Source organism: Chamaea fasciata, unplaced genomic scaffold (genome assembly GCF_029207755.1).
Source record: "Chamaea fasciata isolate MVZ Bird 193981 ecotype frontalis unplaced genomic scaffold, bChaFas1.0.hap1 SCAF_5, whole genome shotgun sequence".
In the NCBI taxonomy this organism is placed as follows: domain Eukaryota; kingdom Metazoa; phylum Chordata; class Aves; order Passeriformes; family Sylviidae; genus Chamaea; species Chamaea fasciata.
The window spans coordinates 37,322,257-37,347,233 of record NW_027094090.1 but is presented as its reverse complement, the minus strand read 5'-3'; the positions used below and the strand labels follow the sequence as shown (position 1 = coordinate 37,347,233).

The following is a 24,977-nucleotide window of genomic DNA, read 5'->3' as shown; positions in this document are numbered from 1 at the left end:
TATGGGCACAGTGTGATGTTATTTGGACTTCTATCTTTCCCATCATTTTTTCTAGTGTTGTGCAAGTTGTAGCTGAATCTGGGGTTATTTTGTGCACCAGCAGTTAAACTTTAGCTCATGTTGCAAATTCATGAGTGCCATACACAGGAAGCAGGAAATAACAATTTATTGTTTGAAACAGCAGTAAAAACCCCTATGCTCAAAAAACCCCAAAACCACAACAGGAAAAATTGAAGTGATACACAACCATGTAAACACAGGTGAAACTGTTTAGGCACAGATGCCATGAGTTTAAAAACAAGTTCTAGGCAAAGTGAAGTACCAATGACAAGTGCTTTGTGAGACTGGGAAATGCTGCCACAGGATGTAAATGCCAGAGCTCACAGGGATCAAAAAAATCCTTAAAATCCTTAAAAAATAAATTATGCAGGCCACTCTGCATCTTGCTGTAGGAGTGCCCAAGGTAAGAGTGCAATAGGAATGAGACAGGTGCATGCTCAGCCTGTACCTTGGCTGTGGGCTGGGGCCTGGCTCCTGGGCTGGACACTCTCCAGCCCTTCCTAAAGTGTGTTGGGCAGCTGCCTGCACCTTAGTGTGCTGCCTGGACAATGTGCCCTTGTACCCACCAGATCACATGCACACTGCTCCACTTTAAAAATACTTTCACTTTTAAAGCAATTTTAACATCTAAATTCATTTTAACTTTTAAATGGTTTTGCGCAATGAAAAAGCTGCTATCAGTGCTTGTAACTACAACTTGCAATGAAGATGTTATTTTTGTACTTCTAAATCACCTGTGGATGCAAACAACGTCTGTAGAGACAATGTTGATGTTGCCTGTAACTTATGTGAATGGAAGAGATGAGTTAAACCAAGTGCTCTTGTGGTCTTTTACATGGGTGTTACCCACTGGCAGATACTAGAGACCAATATTTTGGTAAGAGCCAGGTGGCCACAAATGTCACTACAAGGAGTAGTGATCTTAACACAATAATGGAGATGCAGAACTCATCACATGCAGGTCTGTCCCAGTCTGGATGCCACTTGGAATCCTCTGTGAAAAAAAAAAAAAACAATTCACTTGTTTTCAAGTACAACTGCAAAAATGGCAACAAAAGGAAGCAGTAATTCCAGTGGTACTTACCAATGACTTTGTCACGCTCTGCATTTTCTGGAGAGAGAAAAGAAGTAAACATAAGCACACTTATAATTTAGAAACAGTTTGACTCTAACCAAAAGGGAATGAAATGTGACCATCACAATGGGCTTATAAATACAGCTGATGTCTTTCTTCTCAGGAAGAAGCAAAGACGTGCTGACTCTGGAAGAGCCCTGCAGTGACTCTCAGGACTCTGCTGAGGAGTGGTTTATCACACTTTTTTGACTTCTACCACCAGTGGCTGGTGTAGAGAGGACTCCCCCCACGGATGTGCTTCCCAAGACCACTTTGGCTTTTGCCCTGTGCCGTGTGTTTTGAGAGCTGGCAACTAACATTAAACAGCCCTGTGAATCCAGCACTCCCTTACATTCCTTAGGTTCTGGTCTTTTAACACCATCTCCCCACTCCTTTAGTTCACCAGTGGTTGAGTGCTGGGGAAATGTGTGACCATACCCTCAGCTTCCCATAGGCCAATGGCCACAGCACAGTGCCTTGCCTTTATGGAAATTTCAGGTCTCCTCCCCTCCTGACTCCATGCAGCCATTACAAAGCCAAGTGCAGGCATATCAGGAAGGCTGCCAGACTTGGGTTGAGCACTGCATCTCCAGGAAGGCTCTTGCATGCCAGCCTTGTTCTCTCCCAGTGCTTAGGGGAAAGCAGATGGCCTGGCTGATGCTCACTGGAGTGAGCAGCTTTGGCAGTGCCATGGCTGCTCTCCCCACCTGCAGTGGCATGGCAGGGGCAAAGCTTGCTTGGACCTGCACCAGCTCAAGCCACAGCTCACACATCAGGTAATAACCGGGAGTCCCCAGGACAGGACAGGTATCCCATTCTCTGCTTTCTGTTTCTGCAAGCAGTAACTTCTGGCAGGGGTAATAACACCTTAAACTGCAGCCACCATATCTCCTGTAATACACCCTTCAGCACCTGAAGAGCAGACCCCATCCCATCACTCCCCAGGGTAGAAAACAGGCTCCTTCTGCCCTCCTCTCCTCACTTTGTGCATCACTAGCCACTTGGCTTCTGACTGCAGTTTTCCAGCCTGTATTTAGGAACAGGAGAGTGCTGTGCCTGCCTCCTGCTGGTATCTTTTGTGTGCTTTTTCCCTTTCTACATGTGCTTGGGGAGGACGTCTGGTTGTCTTCTACTTACTACACAGCAGGTTGACACACTGCTCACCACCGCATGCGCTGCACGCGTCTCCCGGCTTGTATGGCTGCACTGGGTAATTCCCACTGTGAAGGAAAATAACACTGCTCTCAAACAGCCCTTGGGAAGACATTCCTACCTACTGCTAAACAGGTTTTAACCTGAGTTTTGCTTCACTTGTGTTGATAGAGTGACGGTTTTTTCAAGAGTCCTGTCTGAGTGCCCTGTGCCCAAGACATGCAGTGAAACAGAAGAGATTAAGTGTAATGGGACACCCTGTTGTTTAGGAACCTGGAGACAGCAGTATTGCAAACCTGGGAATTGAAACAATCTCTGAGTTGGGTAATTTGTGTGCAGGGAGACACTGGACTCTCATAGCTGGCTCTGGCTATGGAAACGAGCAGGTTCAATTACTGTGTGTATGTGTGTATTCAACTTTGAAGAGGAATGCTCTGGTGTTGGAGAATCTCTCATAGTGGTGATTTCATCCATTTGATGGTTAGTATTTTAGGAGTGATGTAGGTCTCTCTCCTGCTCCCTCCCTCTGCCAGTGGCATGAGTGGGACCAGCTACCTCTGCCCAGGCTGATACTGCACCAAACACAGCTGAGTGCTTTGCTCAAAGCATGGCCAAAGCAAAACTTACAGCATGCCTCAAACTGCCCATGAGCACAGAGAGGGATTTTGTAAGCATGAAATCTCAGCAGTGAGATGAAACTTCATGGTAAAACCTCATTACTTTCAGCAAGGTGAGGCTTTCATTGCTTGGTCTAAGCTGAAGAGTACATTCACTTGAGGAAACTATATATGCATCTTGCCTGGGGTCTTGGTAGAGCTGAAACAAAGCAATGAAGCTGCTGCTTCTCAAAATCAACAGCTGGATGGGACATTACTCTTCTTGTTAGCATGCAACTGACCATCTGTGATGTCCTCACACAGCAGGGAAGGGCCCAGCTTTAAAGCCCTCTCTAGAGTCCCTTGCCTCTCCAGAGAGACCCCTGCCTGCTTTGCTGGGTGCTGGGGAAGGTGCCACTCCTCTTCCCGGTGCCAACACAGGGCAAGAAATCCAGTGGGATTTTGGCCTTCTGCACATTTGCATGTGGGGCTTCTGGGGAGAGCAGCAGCTGAGTCATTTCAAGGTATCTAGTCAGGGGTACATATTCTTCCAAGGATGAGGCATTGGCAAAAGGAATGCCAAATTTGCTTGAGTTCAAGAGCTGCCTGACCTTGGCCCAACATGGTAAGTATGTAAGGCTTTTAAAGCTGCATTTATACCGTGGTGGTATTTATTAGCTGGAGAAGAGAATAATACATCCATCTTTGCTGGATATCCTACTGGCTAAGCATATGAAGGAACTCTGGATCAAATTTGTATTGAGCAGCCCCAGCCTCCTACGCAGCTCTCAGTTGCTAAGACTGCAGGCTGCCAGCACTGCACACTTCAATGTTTATCCAAGCCATTGACTTAGGGGCTTAACTCTTCAGGCATACGTGGGAATATCTTCAGACTTTGTGTTTGCACTTTGGCAACTGTCTGGGGCCATCTTGGCAATCAGGAGCAAGGGATTAACTTTCAGATGATCACTTCAGTATTTTCATGTCAACATCTTGTATTTAATCCTTTCTTCCAGTCCCATTGCTTTTTGTCTCCAATATATAGCCCTCATCTAGCAAATAGAAAAAAAAAAAAAGCTGGTTGGACAAAGGTGTACCTCTTTCTCTATTTTGGAGATTATTTCCTCCCACAAAACACAGGACTAAATGGACTAATCTAATAAACTTGCATGTGGAAGGGAAGGGGTAGGACGCGAACCCTGTGAAATATTCATAACAAAAAACCTTACGACGGCCCATAGTTGCAGACGAAGTGTGCTGCGTTGGGTATGGAGATGTATTTCACCTCGGGACAGAAGTGGACTGCACAACCGACCTTGTAGCTTGTAGCCCAAACTACCTGCAAAGACAGATGGATATGCTGGTGACAAAGGCTTTGATTCAGCACCTGGAAAGTTAGGAGAAGACCTGCTCTCCTCGCTTTTATCACATACAATGGGATGAGGAGGACTCCTCTGGCAGGCTTCACAGGGAAAAGCAGCAGTAATGGATCTCAAAATCATAGTTTGTTCCGAAAAAAGACTGATTATTTTACCCAATTCATGACGTATTTGTTAAAACTATGCAGAAAGAAGACACAACTGGCTGTAACATGTTGTTTTCCTTTCTTGCGAAGGAGAAAGATGAAGTTCATCTCCTTTGTTTCAACCTAATCGATCAGCTTTCTCTTTCCTGCTGCAGGAGCTGAGTTCACACCCATGCAGAAAAGGCTGCATGATCTGCTCTGCAACGGCTCTTATGAGGGCTGGCTGCCCCTTTACTAAATCCTGTGAGGACATACAGCAAATTGCCAGAAGGCACTGGTGCTTTGGGAGGAGGATTGTGTCTGGGCTGCAGTCCTGCCTGAAAAAGTAACTCCCATGACAGCAGCAGAGGGGAGACAAGGGCACAGCAGTATTTGAGGGTGATAAAACAACAGCGATGACTGACTACATGAGTAATATGGAAGGATCCTGGCAATTTGGAACATAAATACATTTGTGCTTCCACTGACTTAAAGGGGAGGTCTGGCCATTTCTGTTTATGCCTGTTTGGTACCAGCTCTGGGGCAAGGGGACAATCCTCAGGCTCCTGAGGGTCTTCTCAGTGCAGTGGCAGAGCAGAGGTTGCTCCTGGCACCAGCTGTAGATAACCTAATTCCTGAGGACTGTGAAGGACTGAATAAAAGGACCTTCCCTATCCCACGAGGGCACTGACTGAGCAGTGATTTGTGGTAACTGCAGTAATTGTGCCCAGGGAAAATTCTCTTCTCCACAGTTGGGGAGAAGAGAATTATCACTATCACTGCTAACTCCAAGTGAGAATAATATTATTTTTTTATTCTACCCCCATGAAACTGCATGGGCCGCTCTTCTACAAACACCATGGTCAACAGCACTGTGCTTTAGTGCCAGGTAAGGTGTGCTTCTGTGCAGTTTCCAGGTGCTGACTCTTGCTATGTCCTTGAGAGCAAGCTCAAAGAACAGCAGTCACCTCTCACAGCTCCTGCATCCAAGTATTTTCTCTGCACACAAGTTCGGAAAGCCCACCAGCTTTACGTCATCTACTCAAGTCCTAAATGAACATATGTATCCCTGCAAAAAATAGTAAATAGCCTCAGTTCACAGTTTAACCCTAGAGCTGCTTGTTGGAAGCTGTCCTGCTTTCCTATAGCTGTGGGTAGTGATAGCAGTAGTATCATGGCAGTGGCAGTCTTCTTCCTCACTTTTCCCACTTCCTTTGGGAATAGCAGTTGGACAAAGTGCACATATGATGTTTGCAGAACTGCAGACATCTCTTTTCATGAGGGTACTTCTCCAGCCCGTGGCATTTGAAGTCTGCCTGACAGAGCTGAGACGTCATTCCACTCATGCACTGCAGCTCAGAGCCACTGCCATTTCCTGTTTTTTGGCCACTGCTTGTCTAATCTGACTGCTTGATGGCTGCGCTATTTTCTTCCAAAAAACCCCCTGAACTGCCACATTTAAAGTAATAATACAGTGGCTCTTTTCCTCCCATAAATGGGAACATAAGAACATCTTGTGCACAGACATATAGTAAGACTACAGAACCTGGAAAAGTTCACTAAATCTTCAACAGAAATGTACAGGTTTTGCATAAAAATGGCAAAGCTGGTTCATGGTTTAGATGGAGAAATGCAATGCCTACCTGTGTATAGTGGCCACATACTCTACTGCACCTATTGGTGTCGAAAGTGTAGGATTCAACCTCGCGGTACCAAGAGGCCAAGGCTCCTTTCACGGTAAAGGCAGAAATTGAGCCAGTCCAGATGTTTTCTCCAACAGAACTAAATCTGGGGTGAGTCTTCCCTTGCTCTTTAAGGTATATATTATGTTTAAACATGCATTTCTGTGCCCAAGCTTTTGCAGTCTTTGCCAAATCTGGATCCCAACTCTGCAAAATAAAGACAGTTAAAAATCACTTTGTTATATTGGCAGTGCAGTAATTCAGAGCAGCTCTCAGGAAAAGCTGGGTCTCAATAGTGTAGATGCTTTTGGTTCATTCATTTTTACTTCTGTTGAGACTTACAGAGCTACATGGTAGATTGGCTTGCAGGTTTGTTTCTGATTTGAACTTAAATTGTTGATTAAGCTTGAGGAAATTTTTGGGATGGTATATGATCTTGGCTGACTGGCTTGTTGGACACCAAGAGCTGTACATCAGGCAAATACAGTGTTTGTGGCACAATGAGCATTTCAAGGCTGTGCTGACCATGACAGAACATTAATGTAAACTGAAGTGAATTTACATGGAATCTGGAAAATGAGGGTTATGCTTACCATATCAATAACGCAAGAGTCTTGTGTAGCCTTGTATTTGCTTAAGGCCATGGCTTGCAGGTCAGTTGACAAGCACACTGGGATTTTGGAGACAGTTTAAACTCAACCCTTTGGTGAGCATCATTGTGTTTGGTGGCTTGAAACATTAGTGCTGAATTCATATTTGTGGAATGACTCATTCACTTGCTATTCCATTTTAGAGGAAGTGGTTATTTAAGCAATTGAGTTATGTAAATGTCTTTTGTTTGCACTGGAGGTAGTGTCTGCTCTTGCTGGGTTTTCTTGTGCACACACCTTGACTGAGTGATTACAGCATTGTACCTCCTGGTAGATACAGTACCACAAGTGTATGCTTGTAGTCCTAGTTACACTTTGTGTTATGTAAATTAGATTGTCCAGCACTAAACTATTTCGTACTGAAGTTTTTTAAAAAATAAACTTTTTATTCCTCTTCTGAATTAATTAAAATAGCTTACTTGCTTCTGCAAATGATGGAAACTCTAAAGAAATTGTTTTGAATCCATCAGAAATGATGAAGGAAAAGGTGTATTTTACAATCTACCTTTTTGTAGATTTTTGTAGGTAGGTTATTAGATTTTGTCTATGTTTTCCTACATAAGCTTTTTTGGTACCATAGCTAAGTCTGAAACAATGTGTATTGTTTATGCTACCAATTAGTAATTAAAAATCACAAGATCATGCCAAAATGCATCTACAGAGAGTTGAAAATATTTTTTAACCTATGTCTTCCACTTCTTCCTTTGCCTAACATTTGTGGAGGGTGTATTTTCCCACTGTGGTGGGGTGGACACTGGCCAGGTGCCCAGCAAAGCCACTCCTCAGCTGGGGAGGGGAAGAGAAAATGCCGCCAAAGGCTCCTGGATTGCAAAAGACAGGGAGACATCATTCATCAGTTACTAACATGGGTGAAACAGATTCAGCTTGGGGAAATTAATTGTATTTATTACAATTTGAAACACCTTCCTCCACCTCTGCCTTCTTCCAGGACATAACTTCAGTCCTGATTTTCCACTCCCTTCTCCCCCCCAGCAGCACATGGGGGACACGAATTGGGGGTTATGCTCTGTTCATCAAACACTGTCTCTGCTGCTCCCTCCTCCTCAGGGGAAGAACTCCTCACACTCTTCTCCTGCACCACTGTGGGGTCTCTCCAACAGGACACAGTCCTTCACAAACTTCTCTTCCTCCTCATGGGGTGTAGTCCTTCACACACTGCTCCAGCATGGTCCCTCCCTCAGGGTGCAGTCCTTCAGGAACACACTGCTCCGGAGTGGGTCCTCCATGGGGTCACCTGTTCTGTCGGCAAACCTGCTCACTGCGGGCTCCTCTCTCCACGGGGCCACAGGTCCTGCCAGGGCCCTGCTCCAGCACAGGTTTCCCAGAGGGTCACAGCCCCCTTCAGGCCTCCACCTGTTCCAGTGTGGGGTCCTCAGAGGCTGCAGTTGGATCTCTGTTCCTCCATGGACCTCCACGGACTGAAGGGTCCCATCCTGCCTCACCATGGGCTGCACCACGGGCTGCAGGGGAATCTCTGCTCCAGTGCCTGGAGCGCTTCCTGCCCCTCCTTCTGCACCAAGATTGGTGTCTGCAGGGCTGTTCCTTTCACAGGTTCTTGGTCTTCTCTGGCTGCAATTGCTTGTGCACAACCTTTCCCCTTCTTAAATGTATTATCCTAGAGGCACCACCACTGTGGCTGACAGACTAGGCCTTGGCCAGCAGCAGGGAAATGGCCCTGTGGGACATGCAGGGAGCTTCTGGCAGCTTCTCACAGAAACCAGCCCTGTATGCCCCTTCCGCTTCCAAAACCTGTCTGTGCAAACCAAATACACCCACTAGGACACAAATAATTTAGATAGCAACTCAGCACATCAAGTATTAAATTTGGGGTAGGGAGTCTTACTTCAAGTGTGCAGTATTTCCTTAGACACTTTTAAGAACAATGGATACAATCTGGCATTGTACAGAACTTATCTTCTAGTCCTGGAAGACAACTCTGCCAGTTAAGACAGAAGCTTCATTTCACATCTTGTCAAGGCTCTGAGATGATCATGATGAAAGATACATGACAGTGGGGGATGCACCTTAGTGCTTCATGGTCTCTTTTTTCCCACATTCTGCTTTTTAAGAGTCCATGCACCTCCTCTCCTTCATCCTATAGTAGTAATAGGTTTTAAGTTTGATAAAGGTATGCATAATACTAAGTTTAAAGGTGCACAGTAAATTGAAATACGCTTTCCATTTTGTGTGAAAGCTTAAACTGGCTGACAGATGAAAAGCAGTGTACAGAAATGTTCACAATCATCTTTAGTTAAACTGCAGTTACACTTCTTATTTGCTTATAATACTGCACTTAAACATCAAGGTTGGACTAAATGGCATGGGAAGAAAATGCACAGGAGAGGAAGATTTGCTTATAGAAATCACTGCTGTTTAAGGAAACAATACTTACATTTTTCCCCCCTCATGAACTGCTTCTCAGTTTTCATTTTATAACAAGTTTCTTGCTGACTTAAGGAGGAAAAATTTAATGTGTAATATGTGAAAAGTGATGGAAGGCAGCACTAATTTAAAGGAGATTGTTGTGACGCCCCAATGAAACTGGTGAGACTATGCTGTTTTTGAGGAGCCTTAGAACATAACTAAGCAATGTCTGGTTGGCAGAGAATGGGCTCACATTTGTCAGGTAAAAAAAAAAATTAGATCAACATTCTCATTTTATAATACATGTTTTACAAATATCAATGGTTGAACTTTGTTACGTGCAATTCAAGGAATTTCAATTTTGTATTTTCTTTTAAAAACCCCTTTTCCAAAATACGGGAATGCTCTGAATTCAATCTTATTTTTTTTTACAATCTAGGTGGACAGTTATCTCCAGAAAAAAAGGAGTTCCCTGTGAAATAAAAGCACCATCATCTTTTCTGCCTTTTTGAAGTGCCAAAGGCCACTCAAAATACCGTTTTCAATTCCAATGTTTTTACTTTCATAACAGATTTTATCATGCATTGCACTTCTATCTCCACATTAAATAGTTCCTGGAAGAGGTCATATTTAAGACTAGGGGTTTTGCAGTGTTTTGAAAGAAACTTACCATGATTCAGTTTCGGGTTTAGATGCAATCTATTTGTCTCTTTCTTATGCTTCTTTTTTTTTTTTTTTTTTCCCCCAGATTTCAGGGTTTATTTTCAAAAGAAGAAATTAAGCACAATCTAAAAATATGAATATTGCACTTTTAACACATCCTAACAATATTTTATTTTCTACATTGCCAGTAAAGCAATGTAGAAAATAAAGAGTCCAAAGCAACAGGTTCGGAAAGTCAGGATGCACAGCTGAGGAGAGCTGATGTAAAAGATTCATCTAGAAGAGAAACTAAGTAAGTTTCCTGTCATGTTTGCAATTCAAGTTTGATTATTGCGCAGTTAGCCCTCCAAAATGGGGAACTTCTCTTTTAGTGTCTGACAACCGGAAATGGCAAATGAAGCTTTTTTTCCCCCTAATTTCAGTTGGGGTGTTGCTAATTACAGCTGTGGCTATGTCCTCTTCTGGTGGTGATCATGCGTAAGATCATGGTGATCATAGTAAGAAAGCGGGGCAAAAAGAAAGAGCTCAGAATTAGGACAATGGTTGTGGTCCACTGAAAGACAGGTTGTGTTTTGCATGGTAGCTGCAGATGTTACTCCTGAGGTGCCCGGGGAGCAGGTAGGGGCAGAGCAGTGGGGGACACGATTGTCTCCAGCACTCGGTCATGCAGCACTTGGTGCTTTTGGGCTTTCCCTGCAGGCCCAGCCCCTCAGAACAGCCGCTCTGCCGGCTCAGTCCGTGAGAGCCTTGCCGAGAATGCTCGGAGAATGCTCAGAGAAAGCTCTGCTGCATGTTTGGCAACAGGATCTGCCCTCGCCGACTAGAGCATGAAGACTGTGCTTAGATGCGCAAAAGCCCCACACCTCCGGCTGCCCAGCTGCCTGCGGTGCCTCGCAACAAGGAGCTTCTCACACAGCACGACAGCGCTCGGCTGAGGGCTGGGCTCTCGGGCTTCCAGTGAGGAATTTCAGCCAGAGCAAAACTGTGCACATATCCAACTGCACAAAGCCACCTGATAATTAGGGCCTTCTTCTCTGCTTCAAAAAGCGGTCAGTCCTATGACCCCAGGTTTTTGTGGGGTTGTTTTCTGATTTTTTTGCATTTGACCACGAAAGCAATCTTTGAAAATCATCAACAGCATCGCAATGCTACAAATTTGTATATAAGTCATGAAGATTCCCTTACCATGTAGAGCATGTTGCTGGCTGGTGGATCCACTCTCGACCGCAATGTGTTATGGGTTTGCACACATTCCTCAATAAACTTTGGATCCCGAGGATCAGGCAGTGTTGATGGTTCATAAGAATCAGAGGAATAACAAAAGAGTAGTAAAGCCAGCACACAAGTTGAAAATCTGCTTGTCATCGGGAAAGGGAGAAGAGAGACGGTGCAAGCAGAAAGTCACCACAGTGGCTCTAGGGGCATGCCAGGGGACACCCAGGGCCCGGAGCGGTGGCGCTGAAGCCCGCCAGGCTCCCTGCCCGCCGGGCTGACCTTCGAGGAGCCCCTCACCGGCCGCAGGGCAGCTGGGCGTGGCCCGGCCCGCCCCAGCGGGCGGCGCGAGGGCGGGCGCGGGGCCGGTGCTGCGCGCGGCCGGGGGCGCCGGGGAGCGGGGAGCGGGCGGGGCAGCTCCCGCAGAGTCTGCTGTCCTGCTCCAGAGCGGGCGGCGGCCGCTCGGGGGCCAGGCAGGGCAGCACCCCCGAAGTCCAGTGTCCTGTTTGAGACCCGCTGCCTGTGCTTGTGCAGTTATTCACTCGCTGTATAACACACCGCAATGGAACGCCGCCGGGAAAAGTATCAGTGTCGGTCCTGCCCCCGCAGGGCCAGCGTTGAAAATCAGTTCATTTCTGTGGTTTGTGCCCAGGCACCAGGGAAGTTTTCTTCAGCCGGTTCCGTCACCGAGCACTTGCTTAAGGCATACACAATGGCCAAATGCCATTGGCCCTTTCCTTATAGTCATGCTTCTCAAGATCTGGTCTTCCAGCTTTATAAGCAGAGTGTTTCAGCTGTACAAAGCAGTTTTAGCTCCACCAGCAGCATTTTGCTTGGAAGATTTGTGGGCTGGACTTACTTTAGCAATGGTAATTGAATACAAAGTTAGTCACAGGAAACGAGTCATATTTCAAGAACACTGTGATGAGACTAAGGAAATTAAGCTACAAGTTCACATTAGAGCCGTAGCAGTCTTGTCTCTTTCTTTTTTTCTTCTTTCTTTAACTGTGCGAGGCAAGTGTATCTCCTGTACTTTAGGCTTCTTTGTTACTATTTGTTTGGCCCCTGTAATCCTATTCATAGTAATCATAATGTATTGCAGAAAAGTTTGGGATAAATTTTCTTTTCTTGATGAAACTAGATACTCTTACGGCTGTTGCTTTTTCTCTTTCTTTTTCTTATAGATTTTCTTCCTTTCAACTACAACCAAATTGTTATAAACTAAAGCTGCTCTATTTATTTATTTATTTACTGGTCATTCAGTGCCATTTCACTCTAATCTCCCACAAGGGATCTATTAACAAGAACTTTGGCTGGGGCCCATTTTTATTCTGTGGGATGATGTGCTGCAATGTGGCTCAGAATTTGAGTCACTGTGTTCTTAAAACATCAGCACAAAGACAAAGGAGGGAAAAAACAGCTTTAAATATTGATAGCACAGTCATGCATTGCTAATATCAGTCAGTATCTCCTGACTTGAAAGATTCCCCTCACCAACAAACATATGTTGGATCAATGGGGGTCAGGTTGAGTCTCTCAAAACAAACTGAATCCATCAGAGGTTTGGACTTTTTAAATGAAATTGAGATATTCCATTTCTAAACCAGAATCTGTCCTGAGCCCATTTCATCTTCTATTTCCTGCTATCTGAAAGGTCACAATGGCTGCCATCTACTCTGTGTTTTGGATATTTTCACCATCTCACATCCTAAAATTAACCTTTCCCCATTGACACTTCACCTTTATCCATACTCTGTCAACTTTCCCTGGTATTCTTCTACTTAGGGAGAACAAGGATTACTGAGAGAAGAACTGAATAGTTCAACTGACAATAGAGTAATGGACACCAAAACACATAGGCTAAATATAGCAAAGGGCAAGCTTTATTCCTGTTCATAAAAAGTAATATATGCAGTTAAATCTCCATTATTTGGGGAAAATTGTGTCTGGGATAACTGAAGGTTAATGAAGATGAATTACTGCTTCTTTTGCATACAGTGTGCCACTTCAGACATGTCTTTGTGATGCCCCAGGCTTCCAGGAGGATTGTTAGTTAGCACATGGAGTAATATCTAGTCTCTGTGGTCCCTCTAGCAACTTACCCCTAGAGCTAAGAGGCTCGTACAGACATAGGAGCATGTAGCAGCTACTGCCAATAAATAATATTACCTCTATGCATAGCCACTTATATCTTGCCTTGAGTGAAGAAGCAGTCTTTTCTATAGATAAACATTGGCTGGATAAACATTGCAGGGATACTGAGAGATGAGCAAATGTTTTTTTTAAATGTATGCCAATTGTGTGAGAGTAATACAGAAGTAGAATCATAATCAGTATCTTAATTGACCATTACTCATAAAAAAAAGTGTGTGGAAAGTGCTGTTGTACTAGAAATACAGCACCAGCACTCAATACGAGAAAGAGTGGCCTTAAAATTAAAATACTAATACAGTACTGGTCACAAGAGGGGTGTGGATGCTCAGCAGGTGGCACCTGTGATGGCACAGGAGGCCTGGGGGGACGGGGCTGTGGTGGCTGGGGCTGTGTATCCCAGTCTGGATACCAGTTGGCATAACCTAAAAATCAGTGAAGAAACAGGTGTTAAGACCTAGTCTTACCCTTACAGGAAATACTTACAGGAAAGCCATTAAGAAGAATTTGATACGTACTTATCAGCTTCTCACGTTCTGCATTTTCTGCAAAGAGATCAGAAGGGAAAGTAATGTGAGTACCATTCAATGGTGGTTCTTAATGTAAAGAGGTAAGCCTTTGCTGGTGCCTGGCTGATTGCACTGATGATGCCAATTAATACCTAAAACATCCTTCAAGAGGGAAGCAGGCCAGCAAAAGAGGCTCCCAGCTGGTGTGGAGTTCATATTTTTTATTGAATTGAAAGAGAAGCAGAAAAAACCAGCTGTATCAGGAAGAATTTGTGTCATGGAGATAAGGGAATAAAAAATAACAACAAAACATGGATTTTTTTTTATTGTTACAGATAGCAAATTTAAGTAGTTACAGACAGACAAATATAACTACTAATTTATCACAGAAATACACCTTTACTAAAAGTTTTGATGCATTTGCAGGATTGCCTGTGTGCGTCCTATTGAAATTCCTCATTTGGCCTATAGGAGAAAATGTTGAAAGTGGGTGGTAGGATCTAGCACTTAACTTTTAAATACTTTGTTTCTCCTGTTCTTCCCCCTAGTCTTTGAGATATTTCTAGTTTTCCTGTGATGCATCAGTCTGAGACTTTCAGATGAGTCAGCCAGGATATTACAGAAGGAAATAAGAGTACCAAATGCTCAATAATTTCTACAGCTGTCGCTGTCTAGAGCCTGGCTAGTAAAGACCATCCCCATTAAACCTCTCTATAAAATTCATATTTGATTTAGGTCATTGCTGCACCTCCTTTAATCTCTGTTTATTTAAAGCATTGCCCAGTTTGGGACTAGGTGAATTGACATAAAGGTTTATGCTGTTTGGAGCAGACTCAGAGTGGTGGGGTACGGGCTGTGTGTGTCCCTGCTGTGCCCACACCCTGACACTGAAGAGACAGACCCAGCACAGAGTCACTCTGGCTCATTAGAGGGGAGGCAAAGAGAAGGGAGCAGGCTGAGCCCCTCGCCATTGCCCACTTCTCTCTCAGGCCCAGGCAGCACGTTTGCAGGGAGCACCTCCACCCCAGAGAGGTTTTTACTTCAACCACACTCCTTTCATTGTTGCATCCTTGCAGGGTTTGGGAGTGGGCTGTGCCAGCTCACACTGGCTCCCAGCACCAGCCAGACAGCCCACAGCTGCCACAGGCCTGCTCCAAAGGTTTTTTTAATTATTAATTGTTCCTCAAGATTTGATTAAAATCCCCTCATCCCCTGAGCATTCTGACCTCTGTTACAACTATTCGTTTAATTATTTTCCACCAGCACTCTGATAACACTGAGCATAGTAGGGAAAAGATTTACAAACAAGCTCTCACTGCTGTTTTTCAGAAAATTGTGGAAGCTAGAAATAACTGTGCTTTTTGGTACAGTCTTAGTATTAGTTCAGAAATACAGTTGTCTGGAAAATGTGTTAGGACATGCTAAACAAGCCAAAAAACCAGAAGGTAAATTTCCTGTTTCTGCTGGGAGAGAAGAACTAGACAGTGAATATTTGTTGGGGCTAAAATTTTGGATTTGACTTCCTGACCAGATAAAAGGGAGAAAATAGTCTAACTGATACTTCCTTGCATCAGAAACTCTGGCGTCTTCTTTTGAGAGCCTTCAACAGCCAAGTATTTCAATTATTTCCTTCCTTCTCTATTCCTCCCAGAGTTTGGTACTGTTGCTGCGTGGTTTATTACAGACCCACTATGCATAGTGCAACTAGTGCAAATTGACTTGTTGTTGTCTTTCCAGTGCTAATTATGCCACTTTTATTGCTATGCAATTTTCTTACTGATCACTTTGGTCTTACCACAGAGCTTGTCTACACACGTCTCATTAATGCATCTACGGCATGGCTGTCCATCTTTATATGGTTTTCTTGGATAATTCCCCCTGCAAAACAGGAACAGTATTTTGGTAGCTGTCGTTGAAAAGCTACCAAGGGGAGGGAATACCCTAATCAAAAAAGCTTGTTATTGCAATTGTTTGAAATTCTTTTTAGATCAGATTAAAGCTCTCACTGGCACGGGGAGCAGCTGACTCCTGCCACTGGAAATTATTGTGACTTCTCAGGCAATCCTGTATTATTGTAAGCATACAAGAATTTGCCTCTAGTCCTTCATTACCCACCCAGATTATAAAAAACAAACCTGTAAAAAGTAGGTAGAAATACTGCAGGGTACCTGTCCTGGGTTGAAGTATATTCTATCACCATCTTCATGAACTGTTGAAACCAGGTGAGGCAGTGCTCCCTGCCTCCTCCACTCTGGCTTATCTTCTGTTAATGGGCCCATCAGCACCTTTGCTACACAGCTCACAGATAACCCCCTCCTGGACTACCTCCTGTTAATGGGCCCATCAGGCCTTATCACATGACTCACCATCCCATTGTGAGATGCTCCGCCCAGAGGGAGGAACCAAGCATTCCAACCTGGATATAAGCTGAGACTCTGAACACCAGAGGGGCACTTACCCACTGGATTCCCAGAGGACCCGAGCTACCAGACCTTTCTACAAGATCACTGCTTCAGGAAGACCATCTCATCTGGACTGCTTCCATCACTCCGCTCAGGTTGTATTCTGACTCTGTCAGTGATCTTTTGTATTATTGCATCTATTTTATTTTACTTTCTTGCCTTTTTTTCCTTTTAAATTGTATCTCTGACTTGGAGCCTCTCATTTGTTTTGCTTTCAAACCCCTACAGTACCAGATAAACTAGAGGACTGTCTTCCTTTTATTTCTTAAATTACAATGTGTTGTTTGAAATTTGTGTAGGGCCAGAGAAAGATGTAATCTTTCTGAAACGGGAAGATTACACCTTTCCCACTTTTCCTGCAGAGACTGAAGTCAAAACAATTTTTTTTCTACCATCTGCATTATGGTGAGTGGTCTCAGCTCTGATCTCCTCTCATGATTTTTTTTTGAATGGAATTTTCTGCAGTTCCAGCTATGTCCAATAGGTTCTGTTCCCAATGGCCAGGGGAAGTTTCCCTTGGACAAGTGACATGAGGTTGTAGCTTATCCTGAAATTTGTTATAACTGCACCCATCATTGTTGGCATCTGATACCAGATCAGCTGGGGTATTTAAAAAACAACAAAAAACCACCCAAATGCCACAATTAACTTACGCTGGTCCATAGTTACAAACAAAATGTGCAGCATTTAACAGTCCAGGAAAATTTTCAACTGTATTGCAGAAGTGAACTGCACAGCCAACTTTGTAACTCTCTGCCCAGACGACCTGCAGGACAAAGGGAAGTAATGCACTGTTCAAATACTGCCAAAGCAAGAGCATTTAAGGAAGAAGGAGAAGGGAAGTATCTCAGAGAAATTTAAATCAGCTGACACAGGAGCAACTTAACCCAAAGGGCAGCTGGGACAAATGATGGACTGAGCCATTTTTGCACTTATTATCTGTCTCCCCTGTGAATGTGAAATTTCCAGGGGATAATCCCTTTCCACCATTACTGGAAGTAGAACTTGACAACCCTGGGGCTCATTATATTTATTTCCAATCTCATGCAACAATAAACTAGGGGGTGCAAAGCCCTGCTGTAATTCATGTTCCAAAGCAATCTGTTCCTAGTCTGTACTCAGATCTTTGGTGAAATTAGACTATATACATATTAGACTATGCATATGTTAGACTATAAAGCACTGGACATGTAAGACTCACCTGAGTGTAGTGGCCACATATGTGAGTACATCTATTAGTGCTGAAATCATAGCTGCTGACTTCATTAAACCAGGACCTGAGAGCTGCATCCACAGAGAAGATGCGGGCTGTGCCAGTCCAGATGTTTTCTCCAACAAGTGGGAAGGTGGGGTGCATTTTTCCTGGCATTTTAAGGTAGGTATTGTGGTCAAATATGCACTTCTTTGCCCATACTTTGGCAGTCTTAGCTAAAGCAGCATCCCAGGACTGTAGAAAAGTAAGAAAAATGTACTATAACCTGCACTGCAGTGACTTAGCTGAATTCAGACATTTTTAAACAGAAACTTGTTAAAAGTTCTTTTCCCCTTTTCTGCTTCCCATCCCTGCCTTCAGTTTCTTCCTCTTACTTGACATCTCTACTCCCATAACAAATTTTTGTCTTCTTTCTCCCTTAGCTATTGCAGGACATGCAGGATCTATCCACTGTCCTGTTGTATCTGACTTGTTAATATATTTAGAACTGCAGTGCAGTCTTTAAGATGCTTCACCTGGAGATGATAACTGTGTGAAACTTCCAGGTGTAGAGGGGCTCGGGGGACTTTGTGCCTAGCTGTCCAAGGATTTGCATTTGGCAACTATTACCAGGCCAGATAGGAATTCTGTTCTGCTGGCCAGGACAGAAGGGAGAGTCACAGCTGCTCCCTTCCACAGCTCCTTCTGCCTCTTTTCTCTTCTCCCTCCTCTGCAGATGAACAAAGCAAATAAAAGACTCACTCATCTCTGCTGGGCTGAGAAGGAAACACTCCCATCCAAAGAGGCACAAGTGAAAATTTAACAAACCAGTCTGGCAGACTTGCAGATTTTACGCTGACAGGTAAAGTGCAGTACAGGGAAATTCAAGTTAAGGGATGTGAGAAAAAATCGAGTTCCTGTTCCTAATAACAGGTTTGGAGATGGTTATTACCACTTGAAAGTAGTAGACTGTAAAGCAAACAAAGTATTCACAACTCTTTGCAGAGGAATGGAGAATAAAACCACATATATCATCACATTTCTGTAGAAGTCCTGTTAAATGCTGTGTGCAGCACAGCACCCCACCTTAGGAAAGGTACACTAGAACTAGAAAGGCCAGAGAGAACCTGAAGTAGGATGCTCATCTTCAAGATGCTTTCTTATAGCAACAGCGAGTGCTCTGCAGCTTCAGTCAGAGACATCTGAACATCTTGTGTGAAATAGATAAATAAGCAGCATTAACTTGCATCTTCCAATACGAAGACCAGACACTATTAAATGAAGCTAGGCCCAAATCAAACACAAGGAAATAGCTTCACACAACCTGTGGTTAGACTGTGCAGCCCTTTGCCATGAGATGCTAGAAATGATAAAAAAACTTTTATGACCTCAAGGCTGGAAAAAAAAAATCCATTAAGAGTTTGTAAGTACCATGATTGGACACCTTGTAAGTACACCTTCGGTTCAAGAGGTTTAAATATATTCCTCCTGCTGTTATTCCAGAATTGCTGGGTCTTTGGTCTGAGCAGGTAAGTTTGCTTTCCTAATTAAACATAATTTTTAATGTGGCAAGAACTTGAAGTCACTGGTACTGTCATCCCTTTACTGTGAGCTTCCACTTGTAGAAACGATTCATACTCTGCATGTGGTAATGCTTTTAACTTCCTTCCCAGCTATGCAGCACTGCTATAGGGTGCAGAGAAGTGACATGCACTGACTGGGGTTACCTCCCTTACCTAGCTATACACATTTTTCCTTATGTATTCCACTGAACAACGTGTGACCTACCTATAACCTGTTCTGATATCCACTGTATTTGTTGAAAGCTCTGCTTTTCACCCTAGATATCACTATCCCTACTCTTCAGACCCTGCTACAGCAAATGAAGATTAGGTATCTAAATGGATGTTCTGGAAAATCCCTTTATTCAACACATATTCTAGATTAGAAGAAACAACAGGAGATGATAGATTTTCAACAAATCCTGTTGCAGACTGCCTAGTCAGAAACTTTTTAAAAGCCAAACAGCTTCCATGTATGAAACCTGACCTGATATAAAACAGATTACTATCTTTCTTAGAAAGAGGTAGATGACATACTGACACTATTTTTTGCAATACAGTCCTTTGCTGTGGCTGAAGTTGACAGTAGCTAAATCTTGTGCTAAAAAAGAAATTCCCTTCAAATTATTAAAATTGAACAATACTGTGAAAATGAATGTATTTTCTATTTCATACAAAGAACCAATATATATGTTACAGAAATCATTAACTGAAATGGAAAAAAACCATGGTACAAATGAAGAATAAGATGGGCTAAATCATCAGGCCAGTCCATAATAATTTCAAAAAGATCACAAACACCACCTTACCATCCGAAACATATTGCTGGCTGGTGGATTCACTTTGGATCGAAATGTGTTGTGAGCTCTCACACAATCCTCAATGAACTTTGCATCTTCTATGTCAGGCAAGGGATATTGCAGATAAGCATGAAAGGAAATGAAGAAATCCAGCGAGGACAATGCAGCAAAGAAAAATGTGATTTTCATAATCCTCCAGTGTTTTTTCTTAAGTTTTAAAATGACGAATCTCTTAGGTGGAGATTATACCGGCAAGCAGCTTTTCAGAGGTTGTCCCCTGGGTGTGGCAGCACTTGAAAGTGTCAAACAGGAAGTGAAGAGCATTGCTTAATCAGGTACAAATCTATCTGACATCACAGCTGGCAGTCAAAGGGTAAGGCATGAAACAGGCAGCTGCCATACCTATCAGCAAGGAGCAACACTCCACGTATACTTCTGTCTTTTCTTTGAGTGTGCTCCATCTTGGGCGACTGCCAAACCACTCTGTGATTCTTGGTCTTATCTGAAGAGGTGATGCCGAACACGTTTCTTAAAACCTGCATCAATCATAAAAAATGCAGCTTTGACAAAACAGAAATCTGCTATTCAGCTCATTTTCCAATAGTACTCCTTAGTCATACCAGTTACAATTACGTTTCAGGACATTGCTTCCATATCAGAAGTACTCAAGAAATAAACCGAATTAGCAAATCTGTGCTTCAGCAGGAGGAAAAAAACCATACCTGAACAGCACCTTGCTGCAGAACAGACATTCTAGCCTAGCTGGTGTGTAACAAGGATAATTTAGAAATCCCAAGCTTGAGAATGTGTTGATTCTCTCCTCCTTAGTTATTTGCTGTTACCTGCTAGCCTGAAATCACTGGAGCAGCTTCTTGTGCTCCTGGAGAGCAGCTACACGATTAGCACTCCTGGTATAACCTTCCAAGTCTGATCACTTCTCAGGGCAATAGGATGGTATGTATTGGCATTTGTATTGTCTCTCCAAATGTTCTACAAGCTGATTGAATTTTTTTTTTTTCAAACCTATACCAAATCGTACAAATATGCAAGAGCATAAGAAGAACCATATGTTTTAAGAGCTAAGGTCTTGTAACCCAGTTTTAGGTACGTTTACAGGGAAAATTTGTGGCAAATAGATTGTAAAATATGTTAATGGGTCTCATTCCTTGCTGAGTTTTGCTGGTCAGACAATGTAAACTCATGATTACATTACAACTACATGCAGTTTGCAGGAAAAAAATCATCACACTAAAACTGCACAATTAATTTAACTATACAGTGGCCTTGCACTTATATATGCATGCTGTTGAAAATCTGTGTTTGCAAAAAGGAACTGAGATTTTTATTCAGTAGGAAATTTTGATGGGTTCAGGATAGTCCAGGTTATAAAATGCTTTCTTGCATTCCTGGCTCCATCTAGTGACTCTAAAGCAGAAGTTCAGCCTGCCCTCGAGGATCTATGATATTTTCCCAAGAAGAGAGTTTTAGACTTTTGCCAGCATTAAGAAGTGGATATCAACAATTAAGTTTTGGGATTTGGTCATCACATTATATAGTCTGGACAATAAAAGCCATTGCCTAGCCTTCCACAGATCTCAAGTGAAATTTAGCACTGTGAGCTGGGTACATGCAAGAAGCTTTACAGCCTCATGATTTTGAAAAATTCCCTATGTTTACATCCCACTTTCACACTTCTGGCCTGCTTTTAGTTCAAAATGGCTGGAAAAACAAAACCTCACATTTATAATTTTTTCCTAATGTTCTATTTAGTCAGAGGACTAAAAACTGGTTAAAACTGGCCTATTACAGATATCCATGATGCCTGGGAATTTGTGAAATTACTTTTACTTTTGTTCTCAGATCAACTTGCCCACATAGTATTGTTCCTTGTGTTGGGGAGAGAAGGTCTGACCTTGACTTACTAGGTTCAGTTGAACAAATGGGGTGGATCTGCTGGGTTTTCTTATTCTGTCCACAGGATTAGGCAGCTGCAAGATCACTTGGCCTTCCAGACCTATGAATAAACTGATATTCTGAAATGCATTGCTGCTGCTATTACACAATGGCACCTCAGCAGAAAACAGATTACGGGACAGGATGGTGGTGATATTGAATTTCCACAAGAATTATTCCATAAGAAAACATTTTGTTTTCATTAAAAGCTAAAAAATCCTAAAATTATTTTGTAATAATGAGGCTGTAAACAGTTTCACAATTAACAGAGAAGGCCATTAGTATGGGACTGGACTGCAGATATTTTACTGTAATTTTGAAGTGATCTGGATGATTACTCCTGTAAACTTAGGTGCAAAAACTTGGGCACTGCATATTTTTAGACCAAAGAGTGTTACCCGCCAAACTTAAGAGAAGATGGGCATTACAGTTTAGGCATCTGCTTTTTCTGAGGAAATTCTTCTAATACCTTCTGCACATGACTAACCAAACTGTAAACAATTCAGGTAAAAATGTTTAATTCTGTACCTAGAACATCTGGATGATCATACATTCCATTTCTGGAAGACATGCAGACATAGTAGCTTTACTCAGTAATGGAGTATCACCCGAGTAGGAAGAGTACAGGCCTCAGACTGACAAACTGCCTTAAACATTCCCAAAAGTTTCAACTCTTTGGCTATAAATGAAGGAAGCAATTGTGTTCATCAAACATAACCTTTTTTTTTTTTTTTTTTTTTTTTTTTTTTTTTTTTTTTTTTTTTTTTTGAAAAGGATCTTAATGTTTAAATGGTGTTACCTCAATACTGGGTTAAGGACTAAGCATTTCAGGGGCCTTTATGTAACAGCCTCACATACATTTTTGAGATTTCCACCATTTTGAAATTCCAGTGTTGTGGCTCTCTCAATGGGTCTACACAGCCCATCCATTTATTATTCATAAATTTCACTCATTTTCAATTTTGTGTTGGAGCCTTCAAGAACACAATTGTTCCTGGATCATGCATGGTCTTTGATTATCAATTCTGATGACACTTTAACATGTTCACACTGTATAATCCTTGTGCCCTGCTTTTTTTTCCCGGCGATTAGTTTCCTTTGGGATTTTCCCTGGAACGTTGCCTGAAATGCATCAACATTTTGAAATTACTTAACTGTGTATAACAGGAAAGGAGCAAACAATCAAGGGAAAGAAAGTTTAGATGTGAACATCACTCTAAGTGAAATGTGCAAAACCCTCCAGAATTCTATGCAGACAAGGTTGAATTGCAATTATTAAAATGCAAAAACTACTTTGCTAGGTAATGTTTCATAATTTATTGTGCCACAGAAAAAATGAAAAATACTTTCCTATGATTCTGTCTGGTTCTAGCTTTCTAAAAAATCTACTGTCAAATAAACAGCAAAACTTAAATCCTCCAGCTTTGCTTTTGGTTTTGTTATAGTCAGAACCAGGGGCAGAAAACAAGAATTAACACTTGAAGAGAAATAAGTGAGAAAAGACAAAAAGAGCTGAAAGGAAAATGCTCCAAAAATGATTCTGGTAACTTTTGGTATGTTCATTTCACAGTCCAAAGCTTACTAAAAAAGAATCTCATAGATACCATTGTGTCTGGTAACAGTTTCTCTGTAAATAAACTGCACAGTATTTTCATCTGTAATTTACAGAGAGAGTAGTCTAAGCACCTTTGAACACTGAGATAAGAAATTTAATAGCTGCTTTTACTAGATAAGATCTACTTGACATTAAAATTATCATGTTTGAGATCAGTGAAATATCATGTATTTGCTCATAGATGAAACTGATTCTACTGCAAAGCTTATTCTTTCAAAATGAGAATAAATAAATAAACTTAAAATATTAAGTGTTCAAAAGAAAACTTTACTTTCTCAGCAGCATTAAGTTTCTAAGAATTACCACTGAAAAATCAGAAATATATCACAAATTTTGTTGTTGATTTTTTTCTATTCTTTTTTATGAGATTTGTAAAGAATAAAATTTACTTAGGCTAGGTTTTATCCTTCTATCAACATTTTTTACTAAGGAATACCCACAGACATTCTGCAGTTACTGTGATAGCTTTGAACAGCATCTTCAGACTTAAAGAATTCCGAACTGTGTGGCTTGGTAACTAGAGAACTGGAAATTAATATTTTGTGAAGTTCATGTAGTAATCATGCAGTGAAATGAGAAGTGAGGCTTTCAGTGAGGTCGATATCGTGGACAAGAAGAGTGAATTATAGTACAAGGTACTGAGATGAACCAGTGCAGGGGTAATGCAGTACAGTCATTGCTTGATATTAAAAAAGACAGTGAGCTTCCAGTTGCTACCATATGTACACCTCTGTGTTATTTACACATGGTACTGATTTATATGCTAGGCACTAACCAGGACATTTTACCAAAGAAAACTCTGACTTGAATATAACAACCACAAACCTTAGTACAGTTCTGCACTACGAAAATTAAAAATCTGACCTCACCATACCAATTTAATGGCATCAGCAACATCAAAAACTTTATGACCTCCAATCCAAATAGTCTCTCCAACAGATGTGAAATTAGGGTGGTACAGATGTTTCTTACTTAAGTATATGTTCAAAAATGCATTTGTCTATACCCTTGCAGTCTGTGCCAAAGCTGGATCCCAAGTCTACAAAGCATGAAAGGTGAAATAGTTGTGCAATGTTGAGTTACAACAGAATCTTAAACAATCAGATAAAACCAGTCAGCAATAAGCAGATAAATATCAAACGCTGGAGTTTCATAAACAGATACTTCCCCTTACTTAGGTAAGTAACTGTGTTTTATTTGAATTGACTTTTTCTATTGCAGCACAGAAATAGAAACTAATTTCATTAGACAAGTTTTTTCTCCCTTCAGTGTTGAAAATTAACTTTTTAAGAGCACTTGCTGGCAACTGAAAAGATATTTGAAATGCAGTTTTGTCTTCAGGCAAGTAATCGCTGGCACATTAATTAAACATGAAACTTTTTGGGTTTTATTGTTGAACAGGCCTTAAAGGATTTTGATTTGATACATAAAAATTAATTCGAACTAAAAATACACAGATACTGTAGATTCAATAGTACAAATATTCAAAATACTTTTAAGAGAGCCTCTGGAAACAAATATTTACTCTTCCTATGGTATAGCTTTAAATACACATCAGGGCATTTTACAAAGACAGCTTCATGAGTAAATGTGCCAATTCTTGTCCAGTAACACATTCTAGTACGTCTTACTTCTCTGCAGCTGATTCCTGAACATGAATGATCTTCTGTATTTGTCTTTCAGCCATGACTGTTTTCCAGAGAGTTTACCATTAA

At 42.0% G+C, this 24,977-nt stretch overlaps 2 protein-coding genes across 2 annotated transcripts; both read right to left on the bottom strand.

Moving 5' to 3' along the window:
- Positions 1–150: 150 nt before the first annotated feature.
- Positions 151–11,288, bottom strand: LOC136289455 (glioma pathogenesis-related protein 1-like). The gene is made up of 6 exons (XM_066183272.1): positions 10,992–11,288; positions 6,070–6,315; positions 4,152–4,261; positions 2,312–2,394; positions 1,145–1,171; positions 151–1,054 (listed from the first exon to the last, which is right to left on the bottom strand). The coding sequence occupies exons 1-6, from the start codon at positions 11,169–11,171 to the stop codon at positions 903–905; spliced, it is 798 nt and encodes a 265-aa protein (XP_066039369.1). The 5' UTR covers positions 11,172–11,288; the 3' UTR covers positions 151–902.
- A 1,591-nt stretch (positions 11,289–12,879) lies between these two features.
- LOC136289454 (glioma pathogenesis-related protein 1-like) lies at positions 12,880–19,969 on the bottom strand. Its single transcript, XM_066183271.1, has 6 exons — positions 19,704–19,969; positions 17,342–17,587; positions 16,794–16,906; positions 15,474–15,556; positions 13,688–13,714; positions 12,880–13,594 (listed from the first exon to the last, which is right to left on the bottom strand). Exons 1-6 carry the CDS (start codon positions 19,881–19,883, stop codon positions 13,368–13,370), a joined length of 876 nt encoding a protein of 291 aa, XP_066039368.1. The 5' UTR covers positions 19,884–19,969; the 3' UTR covers positions 12,880–13,367.
- Positions 19,970–24,977: the final 5,008 nt, after the last annotated feature.